General features: G+C 43.4%; 1 protein-coding gene across 4 annotated transcripts in view; it reads left to right on the forward strand.

The window, feature by feature from the left end:
• Positions 1-4,330: 4,330 nt before the first annotated feature.
• Trip11 (thyroid hormone receptor interactor 11) overlaps positions 4,331-18,108 on the forward strand; it is a 78,714-nt gene continuing 64,936 nt past the window's right edge. The window contains exons 1-2 of one of the 4 annotated variants that reach the window (XM_008821729.3): positions 4,331-4,507; positions 11,531-11,592. In XM_008821729.3, coding sequence (XP_008819951.1) covers positions 4,369-4,507; positions 11,531-11,592 — 201 coding nt within the window. In that variant the 5' untranslated portion in view covers positions 4,331-4,368. Of the gene's footprint in view, positions 4,508-11,530; positions 11,593-12,612; positions 12,782-18,108 lie in introns of those variants that run through there. The other 3 variants (XM_008821730.3, XM_017795238.2, XM_029557960.1) reach the window with 3 other exon arrangements.

An 18,108-nucleotide genomic window follows, 5' to 3' on the forward strand; every position in this document is an offset into this window, starting at 1 on the left:
GGAGTGGCCAGATTGCTTTTGTCTTCAGGAGTTCCCACAGATGCCCAATTCAGATGAGGGTCAGAAGGTTTCAGGCTTTCTCCTAAGGTCTGGATCCCTCCAGGAATGATTTTTGCCTCAGGAATTTGAGGTTGGACTGGCCTGGGAGCCTGTTCTAGGAAAGATGCTGGTCTAGGGGAGCTGGTGGCTGTGCCATCCAGAGATGCAAAGGCAAATGGGGTGGGAAGAGGCCCCAAGGACTCCTGGGGACTGCATTGAGGAGCTGAGGTTTCAGGCTTTCTCCTAAGGTCTGGATCCCTCCAGGAATGATTTTTGCCTCAGGAATTTGAGGTTGGACTGGCCTGGGAGCCTGTTCTAGGAAAGATGCTGGTCTAGGGGAGCTGGTGGCTGTGCCATCCAGAGATGCAAAGGCAAATGGGGTGGGAAGAGGCCCCAAGGACTCCTGGGGACTGCATTGAGGAGCTGTGTTGGTCTGGATGCAAAGGATCAGGAAGAGAAAATGTCAGCTCCTGAGTCCCAGAAAAAGGCTGGTGGGTGGTGCAGGCCCTGGGAAGCAGAGGGAGGTGAGGGCGTGGCCAGGTCCAGAAGCAGTGCTCCTGGCACCCAGAGAAGGCACTAAGTTGGTCTGGATGAAAAGGATCAGGAAGCAGTATTGGTTCCCCAGGTGTCTGGAGCCCCAAGACAAGGAACGGGACAGGACCCAAACTAGGAGAGACTGGCAGGGGAGATGGGAGAGTGAATGAGGCTGGGGTAGTCAAGGCGTGGAGGGCGCAATGGACTTACCCCGGAGAAAGGCCTGCAGGTAGGAGAGAGGCCTGTGGCTGGTAGTGCAGGCCCAGGGAAGCAGAGGGAGGTGAGGCATCTTTACCGTTATATTTTTCCCCCTTAGTATCAGTCATCATCTGTTTGACACATTACGTGTTATTATGTGTGCCTTCCCATTAAGGTACAATCTTTATAAGATCAATGATTGTTTTTCTTCTGCTGCTGCATCCTAGTGTCTGGAATAACAGTAGACACATTAATAATTTGAGGACTATTGTATGTAACATTCTAAAAAACATGCTGGGCATGATGGTACATACCTGTATTTCCAGCACTCTGAAGTTGAAACAGAAGGCTCATGTGTTCAAGGCTAGCCTGAGTTACTGTTCTAGTTCGGTTTCCATTGCTGTGATAAAATATTGACCAAAGGCAACTTGCAGAGGAAAGGGTTTATTTCATCTTACACTTCCAAGGCACTGTCCAAGGGAAGTCAGAGCAGGAGCTCAGGGCAAGAACCTGGAGGCAGGAGCTGAAGCACAGACCATGGAGGAACGCTGCTTACTGGCTTGCTCCTCTGGCCTATGCCCAGCCTGCTTTCTTATACAACCCAGGACCATCTGCCTGGGGTGGCACCACCCACAGTGGACTGTGCCCTCCCACATCACTCAATAATCAAGAAAATGCCTCATAGACAAGCCCACAGACCCATCTGGTTGAGGAAATTCCCCAACTGAGGTTCCCTCTTTCCAGGGGTGTTAAGGTGACAACTAACGTTCTTGGGCATTGCATGACATGGGTGCAATTACATACATGCAGGCAATATACTGATGCACATAAAATAAAAATGATAAAATATTAACAAAATTAAAATAGAAATAAAAATCTGTGCACAAAATACCTGGGAACAAAGCAAAAGTAATTAGGCAAGGCAGCTTTTACCTTTTTTTTTTTTTTTTTTTTTTTTTTTTTTTTTTTTTTAAAAAAAAAAAAAAAAGAGGACGATACCTGGAACTCTGAATTCACAGAGATCCACCTGCCTCTGCCTCTTGAGTGCTGAGATTAAAGGTGTGGGCCACCATGCCCAGTGGCAGCTTTTATTATAAAAGGGTGCAATGCATCATTGGGATCAGGCAAGCACACAGAGCCGAAAGTTTGATAGGTTTTTATCTTAATGAAAGAATACTGTGTCTTTTCCCCATTGGCTCTGGTCTGATCTTATAGTCTTTTGCAGTGGCTATTTTTGGTCTTTTAAAAAATTATTTTATTTTTATTTTTTATGTGTATGCGTGTATTGCCTGCATAGGTAAGTGCACCTATGTGTGCAATGCCCTCAGAGGACAGAAGAGGCTGGTGTACGTCACCACACCTGGCCCCCCAAACAAGTTTTATAAGGTGGAGGGGGATTACAAAATAGCACCATAGGATTACATTCTTGTGATCATCCTTTTGATAGAAAAGATTTGAGGGGCTGGAAAGGTGGTTCAGAGGTTAAGAGGCTGCTCTTGCAGAGGACCCAGGTTCAGCACCAGTTCCCAGCACCTACATAGTGGCTAACAACCACCCATAACTCCAGTTACAGGTGAACCCTCTTCAGACCTCCATGGGTACTGCACAACACAGGTGCACTTACATACATGTAGGCAATACATAGAAATAATTTTTTAATGAAAAAGATTTTAATTCTTTGTAATTATTTCCCTTACTTAGAAGTGTGTCCTTAGATTTAAAAAAAAATTTAATTTGGAACACTTTTTTAAAAAAATTAAAAAATATTTAATTATTTTAATTTTGTGTCTATGAGTGTATTGCCTGCATGTATGCAAGTGCACCTGTGTCATGCAATGCCGTGGAGGTCAGAAGAGGGCTTCGGATTCCCCTGGAACTGGAGTTAAGGAAGGTTCCTTGCCACCATATGGGTGCTGGGAATCGAACCCGGGTCCTCTGTAAGAGCAGTCAGTGCTCTTAACCACTGAGCCATCTCTCCAACACGCCCCCCGCCCTTTTTTTTTTTTTAAACATTTTAAAATTGGGAACTAAACCTTGGTTTTCTGCCAAGAGCAGCCAGTGCTCTTAAACCCCTGAGCCTTCTCTCCAGTCCAGTGTATCCTTTCTTGATAAATCCTTTTGCTTTGTTTGCTGTTATTCAGGAACCTCTGTCCAATTCCTTGTTCTGGGACTCAAGAACTTTAAACCGCTTGAAGGCGCCCATCAAACACCAGTATCTGCTTATAGCTTATATCAGATTTCAGGGAGCGCTAGTTTAGTATGGGGTCATCAGATTCCACATACTGGAAGTGTTCTTCGGTGTTCCTTCCCATACAGAGCAAACTGTGGTATCTCTGCCCATGAATAAAATAAATGCGAGACATGCCACTCTATTTAGCACCATGCCTAAAACAACTGCAGTTGACATAACCTTTTCAAAACAAAATCAGGGTAATCTTCCTGGTCAGGTGCTGGGTGTTACTAGGGCATCCATTGGTTGAAACTCAAGTAAGTAATCACCTTACTTTTTCCACTAGAAAAGAATAGAGTCGGGTGTGTGTGTGTGTGTGTGTGTGTGTGTGTGTGTGTGTGTGAGAGAGAGAGAGAGAGAGAGAGAGAGAGAGAGAGAGAGAGAGAGAAGAGAGAGGCGCTCAGCTGGTGCCACCAGTATCACAGGATTGTTTATATCCAGTTCATCTCTACTAAATTACCCTTGCTGTCTTCTCTCAAGTTTTTTTGGCAAAGAGTTGTCTTCTACAATTTCTGAAAGTCATCTTCATGAATAAATATTGCACGTGGTATGTAAAAGAAGGCAGAGAGTTTCAAATGTGACCTGGAAAGTCACTGGAAGAAATGTCTTCTATACAGTCAATGGTTCAAAAAAAAAGGGGGGACTTCCACTTGAATTTGCAGCCTCCTCTTTTGCAGCTTGTTTTGTTTTGTTTTTAAGCCTCAGTTTCTACCGCAGCGCCCAGCGTACTGCAGTCACGCAGTGGCTGGACAACCAGAGTAACGTGGATGGGTTATTGGAAGCCGCTGCCCTTGGCGATGGGATGACCGTGTCATTCTCCCGGCCTCGCGAGTGTAGACTGGATTAAGGACAGGCCACGCCAGCTTCAGGAGAATGCGCTGGCGCTTCTGCTTGTTAGGGCTCCACCTCCCGAAGGTTACGTGGAAGCCGCAGGTCGGGCCAGCCGCGGCTCGGTCCTCCCCCATCCCACCGTCCTTGGCGTCCCACGGCGCCTGGGGGCTCTTCTAGGCAGCCGCGGAGCCTCTCTATGGTCGCGGCCGCTTTCCGGCGGTGTCATGGCGGCGGGCGTTGAGTTGGCAGGATTGGCTCACGGAACTGAGGAAAGGCGCTAAAGCCGAGGAAGAAGTGGCCCAACCGGACGGCAGGAAGTGGTGGCGATGAGCAGAGGCCCGTTGAGGGCGACGGTGTGCGCAGCGGTGAGCCTCGGGTGAAGCCCCTGGCCGGGCCTTGTCCACCGCGGCGGTTGGCGGCCGCCCGAAGTCCTGCTGCTCGGCGGTGGCGGGATCCGCACCAGCCGCGGCCTCAAGGACGTTCGGAAGAGCCGTCCGCAGGGCCACGGACGCCGGTCGTGCTCCATCCCCGCCGCGATGTCGTCCTGGCTCGGTGGCCTCGGCTCCGGCTTGGGCCAGTCTCTGGGTCAGGTGGGGGGCAGTCTGGCTTCCCTCACTGGCCAGATCTCCAACTTCACGAAGGATATGCTGATGGAGGGCGCGGAGGAGGTGGAAGGTAACAGCTGGAGCGGGGGAGGCTCCGCGCGGGCCCGGGGACGTGGGTTGGGTCCCCACTCTCGACCTCAGCGACGCGGACGGGTAGTGCAGGACCACCCGCCCTGTCCGTTTGCATCCTTTTGCCTCCCTGGATTTTCAATGATGAAAGACCGCCTGGAAGAGCTCTAGTCCTCTCCCCTCCTTCCGGGAATATTCTGAGTATCTCAGACTAGAGAGAAACAGCTGCTACTACGTTGAATAGAATCATTTATTTATTTACCCGGTCCGACAATGCCCACTATATAGTTTGCGCTTAGTTTGGGGGCAGGTATGCTTTGAACGTCTTTTATTTTTGACAGCTCAAAGTGGGACAGTCACTTTTTTTTGTTTTCTAATGCTTTGTAACAGGTTAATAACTCATCATTAAATCATTTGGTGACTCTCTTCCCCTGTCTTGAGCACGTTGTCTGTGAAACATGACTAATTTTCTATTCAGTTATTTTATATTTTTTGTTCATTATAAGGACGCATTGCAGCGGAAATGTATTTTCGTGTAAGATTGCACATTCATCCCCTATTTTGACAGAACCAGGGAAATATTTTATCTTTTGAGTGTCCCTAACAACCTCCACTTTTTTTTTAAAGTTACTGTTGTGTGGGTATATGCATGGTGTGTGTGTGCTTGGGCAGGCGTGGGGAGGTCAGAGGATAACTTGTGGAGTGGGTTCTCTTTCCACCCTTAAGTGAGCTCCAGGGATCTAACTTCAGTTGCCAGGCTTGTATGGCAAGTGCCTTTACTCACTGAGCCAGCCAGCCTCTTTCACTCCTTTGAAGTCACCATTGCTTTCCTAAGGAATAGTGACCTAGAATTACATTGTAATCAGTGGTCAGGTTAATTACTATTTTGATTTCTTGATATTTATTTCAACAGGTAGGATTTTAAAAAGTTTCAATCAAGGTCTGCTAATATTGCTTAGCCTGGCCTGCAGCTAGCCCAGGATGGACTGGAACTGATAGTCTTCCTACCTCAGCCTCCCAGTCCTGGGATTACATGTGTGCGCTGCCATGGTAGTTTTCTTTATAAATCAGCAAATTACTTGCCCTAGTTTAATCTGTGAGAAGGAATTGCTAGAGATTGTCCCTAAGGGCTCATGAATGCTAAGCACACCTTCCACTGAACTCCATTTCTAACCCCTTGACTTTTTCCATATGGTTTAATAGCCTTCATGTTTATTTGTGGAAATAGAGTAAAATAGTTTGATAGAAAAAGTCCTTACTTTAGAAGGAAGGAAGATTAGGTAGCTGCCAAAACTCATTTACTGCTTGGGACTCCCTTGAATGGAAGAAGCGTGAGTCCAGACAGTGAGAATAAAATACCAACTTCAATGTGTCCAGAAAAGGGTGGAGGGACTTTGAAAGCAGTGGGAGAAGAAAAGGACTGTTAGCTATGGGAAAGACTAGATTTCCATTGTATCCTAGAGAGAGAATAGCAGTTGGCTATCCGTTTGATCTTAAACTAGAAAATATGCACCCCAACCTGCATGCCTTGTAGGTGTATGGTAGAGTTCCTGTGGTCTCAAAAAAAACTGATTTGTTGTTGTTCTGTTTTGTTTTTGAAACAGGGTCTTATTCTGTAGTAACTTGGTATGTAGCTCAGATTGGCCTAAAACTTATGGCAGGCCTGCTGCCTCAACCCTTATAGTCTCAATCTTTTTTTCTTTTCTTTTTTTTTTGAGACAGAGTCTAACTTTGTAGTCCTGACTGGCCTGGAATTTGTTACATAGACCAGACTGACCTTGAACTTAGAGATCCACCTGCCTCTGCCTCTGCCTCTGCCTCTGCCTCCTAAGTGCTAGCTAGAATTAAAGACCTATGCTAGCAAGCCTGGCCTTAGTCTCCATCTTGATAGTTGATCTGTCTATCTACTCATTTTCGTGAACTAGAAATCCTTGTCATCTTTGTTTTGTGTCTTTTTGTGCCTCTACTTCAATTTAGGCAACAAGTCCTGTGTCAGAATTGTTCTTTTCCTATATAACTCCTGCTTAGTCAGACCCTTCTTTCAGATACAGTTCTTTGTTACTCCATTTTCTGTTGTATTGCCAGTTTCTCAAAACAAATTTGCTTAAAAATTTATTGATTTACAGAAAAAATCCAAACCTCTTTGTTTGGGGAGGTCAAAGACCTGTCTGTCCCCTCTTTTTTTTAGTTGCCGTAGGTACTGTATTGATGCACACGTGCAGCCTGTCACAGAAAACTTGCTCGGGTTTTTCCGTCACTCCAAGTCGTTGCTTGGAAAGCCTTTCTTTACCTACTTCCTTCTTCCCTCTTCTTTGCCTGGAATACAGCTTTTCTGTCCAGCCCTGCTCACGTGTCAGGGACTTAGTGAAGCCATTCTGAGTTGCATGCAGAATGAGTTGATTGCCAGTGGTCTAAATTTTTCAGAACTTTGTGTATCACACTTGGTAGCATTTACCATGTTGAATGATAATTTGTCTTTGCATTGATGTACAGGAAGGGAACAGTATGTTATATTTTTTTAACTTAATATTACCAATGCACTATGTTTTCCTTAGTATGTTCTCAGAAGATGTTCAATAAAAATTGTCTGCGTGCTTAATGCTTTTATTTTTCCTTTGCCTCACAATAGGACTTTCTTCAGACCTATTTTGTTGTTTTTGTAAATTATATTGAAATAGAATAGAATTGAGCCAAGCATTTAGTGTCCAGCAATGAACGAGGAAATAATTCCCAGATAGCACTTTAGGTACATCTTGAAAACCATCCATATTTACATTACAAGGTTGCTATTCTACCAGAGAACTTGGGCTTCTAAATTAGGTCGACATGTACTCATTTTAGCTCTATGCACTACAAATTGTGGAATCTTTGGCAAATTATTACAAACTTAACCTCTAAGAAAAAATCAGTTTCCTTATCTGTTAAAAAATAATAAGCATGCTGGGCGTGGTGGCGCATGCCTTTAATCCCAGTGCTCGGGAGGCAGAGACAGGCGGATCTCTGTGAGTTCAAGGCCAGCCTGGTCTACATAGTGCTTCCAGGACAGCTGGGGCTGTCAAAAAGACCAAATAATAATAATAATAATAAGAAGAAGAAGAAGAAGAAGAAGAAGGAGAAGCAGCAGCAGCAGCAGCAGAAGCAGCAGCAGCATATCGCTCATCGGTTAAGAGCACTGACTACTCTTGCAGAGGACAGGTTCAATTCCCAGCACCCACATGGTGGCTATGAACCGTCCTTAACTCCAGATCCAGGGGAATCTGAAGCCCTCTTCTGACATCTGCTGCATTGCAGGACACGGGTACACTCACATACATGCATGCAATACACTCATACACATAAAATAAAAATAATAAAATATATTTTAAAAAAATTAAAAAAATAAGCATATCAATTGTAAAACTGAGAAAATAAATGAAATCATGAGTATAAAATGTCTAGAACTGTGCCCAGCAAATAGTAAGCAGCAAAAAAATGGCTAGGTGTTAGGTTTTCCCTCATTAAGAAAGTCAGTGTTTTTATTTTTCTTGCTGTTATAATGCCCCTTTATTTAAAGGGCAGGGTTTTGGAGCAAGTGACCTAGCATACAAAACTTGGGTTAGATTGGGACGGGGGCTTTTTTGTGGCTGTTAAACTGGGCAGAAGAGGCAGAGTCGAAGAGGTAGCCCAGGTGGTCTGCTCACCCTGTTAAGTGTCTTTTTGATACAATTGTTGCTTTTAACAATTACTTTCCTAAACAGATTCTACTTTATCCTCTTGGGAGTAGCAATGAGAGGTTCCTTTTAAAAGTTTCAAGCTAGCTGTAGGAAGAACCACAAAAGCAACCCTAGTGGGTTATTTTCATAAGTGTGTTGCTGTAATTTGTAAGCACACCACTTTATTTTTCCAAAAATAAACTGTAGTTCAGAAAAGTGATTTTTTTAAGAAATCTCTTGGGCCTTTCAATTAAATTTTTTTATATTTATTTTTATTTATGTCTGTGTCTCCGTGTGTCCACTAAAGCCAGAAGAGCGTGTGGGTCCCTGGAGCTGGAGTTACAGATGGTTGGGAGCCACTCAGTGTGGGTGTTGCAAATCAAGTTTATGACTTCTGGAAGAGCAGCAGGTGCTCTTGACTGCTGAGCCATCTCTCTAGCCCAAGCCATTTATTTACTTTTTTCAGTGCTAGGGATGAAGTCCAGGGCCTTGCATTGCATAGGCAAGCAGCTCATTATTGACCTAAATCTCTTCCCTATTTTCATAATGTTCAAATGCTATAACAACAGCAACAAAATACTAATACACAAAGGAAAAAGAAGTTAACTCTGCAGATGATGATTTCTGACAGGATCAATGGTACCATTTAATAGTTCTGGACCCTGACTACGTTTACTAATTATTTTTTGTTTTTATGAGACGGGTCTCACTCTGTAACCTTGTCTGTCCTGGAACTCGCTATATAAACCATGCTGGCCTCAAACACAGAGATATGCCTGCCTCTGCCTCCTGAGTGCTAGGATTTGAGGCATGTGCCATCATGTCTGGCTATTTTTTATTTTTATCCATTTATTTATTTGAGACTTGGTTTTGCTCTATAGTCCAGGCTGACCTCCAACTCAAACCCAGCCGGTCAGCCTCTTAAGTGTTGGGATCACAGGTGTGTGCCACCACACACGCACGCATGCACACACGCACACACACCACTGCTTTGAGTACGCATCCACTTGTTCTTTCTTTGATACTGAGGATTGAGCCAGGGGCTTGCACACGCCAGGCAAGTACTGTACCAACTGAGCTATAGCCCCAGTCCTTTGAGTACTTTAAAAGATTTACTTATTTTTGTTTTCTATGTGTATGAATGTTTCCTTACATGTATCTAAGCTTCATGTTGGTGCCTGGTGCTCTCAGGAGCCAGAAAAGGGTGCTAGATCTCCTGAAACTGGAGTTACAGACTATTGTTAGGTACCATGTAGGTGCTGGGAACAGAACTTGGGTCTTTGGCAAGCAGCCAGTGCTCTTCACCACTGAGCCATCTCTCCACCTCTTCTTCGACTACTTTTAAATGAAAATGTATAAAAGCAGAATGAGCTCATCCCCGTTTTTTAAAGATTTATTTTATTTATTGGGGGGGGTCACATGTATGTCACAGCACATGTGTGTAGGTCAGAGGACAACTTTTGAGGAGTCAGTTCTCTCCTACCTTTTTGAGGTGGGATCGCTCTTGTTTGTGTCACTGAGCCTCGTAGCTTCTGTTACTTCTCTTGTCTCTGTCTCCCATCTAGTCATAGGAGTGCTGAGTGGGATTAGTGATATTGGAGCACTGAGAGGGATTTACGGATGAGAGCCATGCCACTCTATCTGGCTTTTTTTTTATTTTAACTTAAAAAAAATTTATTTTATTTTATGTGTATGCATGTATTGCCTGTGTGTAGGTAAGTGCACACATGCCGTGCAATGCCCACAGAGGTCAGAAGAGGCTGTCGGATCCCCTGGGACTGGAGTTATGGACAGTTGTTAGCTGCCATGTGGGTGCTAGGATTTGAACCTGGGTCTTCTGCAAGAACAACCAGTGGTCTTAAACCGCTGAGCCATCTCTCCAGCCCCACCATCTGGCTTTTTTTTTAGAGACGGGATCCTTACTGTATAACTCTGGCTGCAACTCAGATTGGCCTCCCAACTCACAGAGATCTGCCTGCCTCTGTGCTGGGATTAAAGGCATGCACCATCATGTTGGGCAATCTGGTTTTTCATGTGGGTTCTGGGGATCGAACTCAGGTGGTCAGATTTGTACAGTAAGTGTTTTTACTCCCTGAGTTACACTGGCCCTCATCTCCATTTAAAAAAAAATTATATTTGGTGTGTGTGTGTGTGTGTGTGTGTGTGTGTGTGTGTGTATATGCGTGTGTGTGTGTTCGTGTTCGTGTGTTCACATGTGTAAGTGCCACAGCACATGCATGGTACATGTGGAGGTTAGAGTTCTCTCCTACCATGTGGATCTTGGGGATTGAACTCAGATAGGCTTGGAAACAAGCTCCTTTACCTGTTGAACCATCTTGCTGTCCTTTTATCCCCATTTTTAATAAATTATGTTTCTATTACTTTTTTCAGTATTTCATTGGATTTTTTTGTTTTTTGTTGTTTTTTTTTTTTTTTTTTTTGACAGGGTCTCCTTAGTCCCAGCCCGCCTGGAAGTCACTATGTGAACCAGCCTGGCCTTGATCTTACTGAGCTTTGCTTGCCTCTGCCTCCCAAGGGCTGGGATTAAAGGCTCATGCCACTATGCCTGGAGTTATTTTATTATTCTTATTTTATGTGTGTGAGTATATTACCTGCATGTATGTTAGTGCACCCATGTGCAGTGCCCACAGAGGTCAGAGGAGCGTGTCAGATCTCCTGGAACTGGAGTTGTGGACAGCTGTTAGCTGACCTGTGGGTGCTGGGAATCGAACCCAGGTTCTCTGGAAGAACAGCCAGTGCTCTTAACCGCTGAGCCATCTCTCCAGCCCCGTGTTCGTGTAACTTTAAATGAGTATTCTTAATACATTTTTGTGCTTTGTTAATAGATTATTATTTGACATTCTTGAAAATGGAAGGTGACCGTAAACTATAAGCCCCGGTTGAATAAGTTTTATCTAAAATTACAGCATAAACTAAAGGAAGTTTACAAAAACTTTAAATTTCATACAACAGAATTTAATGACTATTTCCAAGGGGCAAAGACAGATGTCCTGAGGTATAGGAGATGGGCGAGGAACATGGCCTGTGTGAGGCTGAAGAACGTTAGTAGCAGTGGGAAGTTGTGAAGAAAATCAAATGATACGTCTTCTCAGTGAGCTCTCACATCAGCTCATGCTGTTCAAATGCTGTGAACTACATTTCCCTGAAGATGCCTGGCTAGGGCTGGGGATATAGCTCAGTGGTGGGGCAGTTGACCAATAGCACAAGGCCCTGGATTCAACCCCTTGCACCAGCACCACCACAACAACACAACTGTTCATTACTCCATATGATGTTAATCAGATATTCAGTATATACTGTTTCTTTTGTAGCAGATTTGCCTAATTCTGGGAGAAAAGAAATTGAAGCTATTCATTCAATCTTAAGATCAGAGGTAAGGAAAATTAAAAACTACTACCAAACTTCAGTTTTTCTCTTTTGAAGCCATGAACATTGTTGAAACTTTCAGTCTTAAAGTGTGCTGTCACTGTTTAATTTTCCTGTCTTGGGGGTCTGTTCTGTTCTTAGCTATAAGGTGTTCCCCATGAATATAGGAGAATCTGCTTCTGCACAGTTTGCTCTGTCTGCTCTTATCCCTGTCTCTGCATGTAGGAGGAGTGGGAGCATGTACACTGTAGAGATGCTAGTGGCAAAAGTTGATCATTAAGATTATCCAGCAGAACGCTGTGGCACACACCTTTAATCCCAGCACTCAGGAGGCAGTGGCAGGCAGATCTCTGTGAGATTGGGGCCAGCCTGGTCTACATAGTAAGTTCCAGGCAGGCTGGGCCTAGGGAGACCCTGACAAAAACAAACAAACAAAAAAAAATGATTTTCCAGCAGTGTGCTACATTGTAGGAGTACATCTGTTCGTTTTGGTTTGTTTTTCAAGATAAGATTTTTTTTTATTTTATTTTAATGTGTATGCATGTATTGCCTGCATGCACATAAGTGCACCCATGTCGTGCAATGCCCATGGAAGACAGAAGAGACTGTCAGATCCCCTGGAACTGGAGTTACGGACAGTTGTTATCTGCCACGTAGGTGCTGGGATTCGAACCCAGGTCTTCTGCAAGAACAGTCAGTGTTCTTAACCACTGAGCCATCTCTCCAGTCCCAAGATAAGGTTTCTAATGTGGTCCAGACTGACCATTAATCTGTGATCCTCTTGCCTCAGCCTCCTGAGTGCCGGGATTATAGGCTTGAGCCACCATACCCAGCTAAGTAATACATTTAAATATAGTATGAAAAATAGAATTTTGCTTAGAGATTTTAAATTTTCTAACATTAACATAATACTATTTGGAGCAAAGACGTTAAGAATATAGAAATAATAAGCTAATTTTACTGTTTTGTTCATTACAAGTCAATGTCTAGTTGTGACTAATTCTGGACATTATATTATACTTAATAGGGATGAAAAAAACATGGAAAAAGTTCAGAGGAAAACCCTAAAGAAATTAAAAGGATTTCAGAGTGGGAGCTATTGTAAAGGACTAATGAAGCTCAACAATTTAGCCTTGGGATAAGAACAGTAAGAGACCACTTAGTATTATAGCGAGAGATATTCTTAGAGGACTGTGGTAAGCATGTTTTTTCTCTTTTAAGTCCCTAAAACAGGAACACTGAATTTAGTTTATAAAAAAGTATCTGCTGACAAACCTTGTTGAATTCTGGTCTAGAATATCTAGGTGAGGTTGTGGAATCTAAAGGTGGAAGTGTTTGGTAAGAGAAGTGCTCATCAGTATCCACCTATAGAAGACAGTGGTGTGCTGGCACTAGAGACCTTAGCAGAAGTTACTTAATAAGGAAAACAAGTGCTGTGGTGGCAGATGAACTTCATAGTTTCTTAGTAAGACTGAGGTAGAACATCCTTGAGGAAGTACTCGATGGTGTTGAGTCATTCAGAAAAGTTAAACAGCAGGAGTGTTTGTGTGGCCTTAGGTGAATTTGCCAATATCATTTGGGAGGAAAATAAATAAGATTGACCTACTTGCCTAGTGTCTGCTCTGTACTGAGTCTAGCCTTCTGTTGATCTCAGGACTTTTTTTTTAAACATTTTATTTATTGTTTTAATTTTTATGTGTATGAGTATGTTGCTTGCATGTGTGAGTGCATTGGTGTCGTGCAGTGCCTCAGAGGTCAGAAGAGGGCTTCGGATTCCCCTGGAACTGGAGTTAAGGACAGTTCGTAGCCACCATGTGTGTGCTTGGAATCGAACCTGGGCCCACTGCAAGAGCAGTCAGTACTCTTAACCGCTGAGCCATCTCTCCAGTCCCTGATCTCAAGACTTTTAATGCCTCTTCTGGTGTTATCATCAATGGCAAATATGATTCTAGAGTTTAGAAATACTTATTTTTTGTAAAACACATCCCCACATTGCAAGCCAATTTCCTCATTTGGTACTTATCTAAGTGAACTTAAACAGCGTGAGTAGCTGGAGCAGCTGGAGCTACTCAAGCATCAGAGGAAAGCAAGGGCTGTGCTTCCTATGAAGTATCAGTATGAGTGGTTCTTGCCTCAGAGGCTGTGGTCCTGGTCCTGCTCTAACTCATGTGATGTTACAGTCTGTCACTAGTCCAAACTCACAGGTGTCCAAGATTACCAAGATGAGGCTGAGTATTCTATTTACAAAGTTCTAGTATGGAAGGAAGGTAGTGTGTTTTCCAGAGGAGATGAGATTTGCTTGCTGTGTGCAGTTAACTGAATTTCTTAGTATTCTTTTCATTTTTTCCCTTTGTTTTATGTGTGTGAGTACAGGCCTGTGCATGCCACGGCACACATGAGGTCAGAGGACAACCTCAGTTGTTGGTCCTTGCCTTCCACCTTGTTTGAGGCAGGGTCTCTTGTTTGCTGCTGTGTATGCAAGGCTAGCTGGCCGACAAGCTTCCAGAAATTCTGTTTAAGGATCTCAGAATAGGAGCACTGGGATTACAGATGTGCACGACTGTGCCTGGCTTTACACGCATTCTGGCATTCTTAGCGCAGGTCCTTGTGGATATGTGGCAAGCAAGCACTGAGCCACCTCCCTAGCCCTGTTTGTTTTTGAGATAGGGGCTTTCTCACTGTGTAGCCCAGGCTGGCCTCAAACTCATAGCAGTCTGCTGAGTGCTGGAGTTATAGGTGTATACCACCATGCCCAACTCTAGTTAGGATTCCTTAGTTGCAAATAATAGGAACTCAGCGTAAGCCAACTTTTCCTCTTTTGCCAAAGAAATAGTCATCACATTTATCATTTCTGTCTAGTAGACTCTTTAGACTTTTTATATTATCATTTTGCAAATAATTTGTAAAAATATGAGGAAAATGATGGTGAAAAACTTCACTAGAAGTTTTAATAATGTATCAATATAGCAAACCCCAATTTTAATTCCATATTTTTTTGGTTTTGAAAGCATGTAAAGCTGGGTATGGTGGTACATGTCTGCAGTCTCAGCTGTGCTCAGTTACATTATAGCAGAAGGATCACTTGGACCCTGAGCTTCAGGCCAGTCTGGGCAAGGTAGCAAGACTTTGTTTCAAAACAGACTCAAAGTAGGCAATGTTCTTTGAATTAATTACTTATTAACTCATATATAAGTGGGAATTGAAAAACTCCAGTGGATTCTTACATTTACCTTGTAAATATTGATTATAAATTTTGGCTACATCCTAAATAGATTATTGGTTATCATTACTACTGTTCTTTGTCCTTCCCTCTCTCCCGCCTTCTCTCTCTATTTCCCTCCTCCTCTTCCCCTTCCCCCCTCCCTCTCTCCCTCCCTCCCTTCCTTCCTTTCTTTCTTTGTGTATGTTCATGTATGTACAGGTGCATGTGTGTGCATGTACATGTGGAGGTCGGAAGTCAACCTCAGGTGTCCTTCCTTAGGAGCCATCCACTTGGTTTTTTGAGACAGGGCTATCACTGGGACCTGAGGCTTACCTGCCGCCTTAAGATTTATTTTATTATTTTTAATTATGTGTATATGTGGGTATGTACACATGAGTACCTTCAAGGACCAGAAGTGTCAGATTTCCCTGGAGCTGGAGTTACAGGTGGTTGTGAGCTGCCCAACATGGGTACTGGGTCCTCTACAAGAATGATATGTGCTCTTAACTGCTGAGCCATCTCTGTAGCCCCAAGGTGATGAGTGACTTAGCATGGCAAGAACTCTACCCACTGAGCCCTCTTCCAAGCCCTATTTCTGCTTTTATTCACATTTCTTCAAAACTGATGCTTTTGAGAACTTTGCCATCTCATGAGTTGTTGAAGGTAAAATAGGTATGATCCTTGCTCTGACTACCAAGTATTTTGCTTAGATTTTTAAGTAGCAGTTAGAATGAAGAATCCAATCAAATGGAGTTTTTTTTCACTTCTGTCATCTCTTTTCTCCTATTTCCTTTCCAGGTCTCACTGTGTAGGCCTTGCTGGCTTGGAACTTAATAGGTAGACCAGGCTGGCCTTGATCTCACAAAGAACCACCTGCTTCTGACTCCCAAGTGCTGGAATTAAAGGCATGTGCTACCATGCCTGGCCCCCAGTTACATTCTTATGTACTTCAACATTTGTCCACATGGGAACTATATCAGTACGCTGATGTACATACCTTACATAACTAAAGAATACTCTGATACACATTTTTGCGAAACAGAATGGTTCAGGGCCTTGTTAAAGTATTGCAGAATAAAATATTTTCCTGTTCAATGACTGATTCATGTGAAAACCATATTTCTTTTCTCTTCTTAGAAATACAGTGTTCATCAGTTCTTGAGTTTGAAAAAACAAGGAACTGCCGCCTGAAAACTGGAGGGTTGCTTCTGCAGCTGGCTTCACCATAACCATTCACTCTGAAGTGCTGCTATGTCTCTACACTGAGATATCTAATGATTATAAAATGTTTTCTTTGTCAAAAAGTGAAAAATTCACTGGGTGTGATGGTGCACGCCTTTAATCCCAGCACGTGGAAGGTAGAGGCAGAGGCAGGTAGATCTCTATGAGTTCCAGGCCAGCCAGATCTATACAGGGAGTTATAGGCCAGCCAGGACTGCAAAGTGAGACCCTGTCTTTAAAAAAAAAAGGTGACAAATTCTCAGTGAAAGCAACAACTGAAGAGGACAGAGACTAGAAGACATTGCTTCCTTTTTAGAGGATGATAGCGTGTGCTGAGTAGGGCAAAACTAGTTATTTGGCTGTTGCATCATCCACAGGTCTTCTACTTCCTTATTTTAGTATTTTTTTAAAGAACAGCTGGGATATTGAGCTGGAGAGATGGCTCAGCGATTAAGAACACTGGTTGTTCTTGCAGAAGACCCCGGTTTCCGGGTTTGAATCCCAGCACCCACATGGCAGCTAACAACTGTCTGTAACTCCAGTTCTAGGGGATCCGACAGCTTCTTCTGTCCTCTGCAGGCATTGCATGACACGGGTGTACTTACCTACATGCAGGCAATACACGCATGCACATAAAATTAAAATAATAAATAAAACACTGTGAGTTCAAGGCCAGCCGGGTTTCTACATATTGGTTTCCAGGAAAGCGGGGGGTAAAAAAAAAAAAAAAAAAAAAAAAAAAGAAAAAGAAAGAACAGCTGGGATACATGATGAAGAATGAGAAAATAATTCTCAGAATGATAAAACAGAAATGTTCAAGATCTCATCATTTTTCTTAGATTTGTTAAAAGGAATCAGTGTGTCCTTTTGCAAATTACAAGAGAGAATGGATTTCATTCCATTTAGAAAGATAGGTCAGCTTTCTGCTTATTTCGTGGAGGACCACCAAGAAAAAAAGTCACACATTTCCATCCTTGTGAATACTTGGGACTGCTTAACAAGAGATTAGGGCCTTAAGACAGCTCAGCAGGTAAAGTTTCTTGCTTCTAAATCTTGGCAACCTGAGTTCAGTCCCTAGAACCCACATAAAGGTAGGACAGCAAACTCCACAAAGTTGCCCTCTGACCTCCATACATACACTGCAGCACCCACACATATAGTATGTACACAGGCAACAACAATAATATTTTCTTTAAAAAAAGAAACGAGGGCTGGGTGTGGTGGCTCATGCCTAGCAGAAACAGGTGGATCTCTGTGAGTTCAAGGCCATCCTGGTCTGCATATGAAGTTCCAGGTCAGCTGGGGCTACAGGGAGACCCTGTCTCAAAAAGACCAAAAAAGAAACTATAGTTAGTTCCTGTAGATCCTGATGGTGTACCAAGTGGTAGGCAGAATCTGATATTTTAAGGTTATAGTGTCTCCTGGGCTCCCAGAGCAGAAGTCTAGGCTTTATGAAGGGGCTGCAACTAACCTGGAGCCATCAGGAATCTCCTTCTCATTTGTACTCTGTTCTTCTTTATGGCATTTGCTTTTTTCCTTCTTTGAGAATTGCCATCTCTGCTCCATATTCCATACATTATAGAATGTGGCTGGGTTTAGTGTGCACTGCTGTAATCCCTGTCTGGGAGGCTGGATGATCACTGGTTGGAGGTCACATGGTACATTGTGAGACCAATCTGAGCAATACACTGAGGCACTCTCTCAAAACACCAAGGGGTGGGGTGGGGTGGAGGACAGGAAGAGGGAAAAGAAAGAAATAGAAATATGGTCCTTGACAACTGAGATGTTATAGGTCCGTCCAGCCACACAGAGAACATCTGTCCTTCATGTGCTTTCTCCCATTTTTGATTCTGATGCAGCTTGGAAGATGAAGGAAGGCAACCATGTAGGTCTGGACCACATTCAGAGTTAAGTAAATAACCAGTGAAAAAGCCAAAAGTAAACTTTTATTATGTCTATAGGTTGTATTGCTCAGTTGTGGACCGTGTTTTTCATATTAACAGCAGAGTAGAAGATAATGAGTCGGGTGACTGTTTTAAATCCTATTCCTTTGGGGCTGGAGAGATGGCTCAGCAGTTAAGAACACTGAATGTTCTTGCA

The sequence above is a fragment of the Nannospalax galili genome, unplaced genomic scaffold (assembly GCF_000622305.1).
Source record: "Nannospalax galili isolate Female #2095 unplaced genomic scaffold, S.galili_v1.0 scaffold107, whole genome shotgun sequence".
Lineage (NCBI taxonomy): Eukaryota > Metazoa > Chordata > Mammalia > Rodentia > Spalacidae > Nannospalax > Nannospalax galili.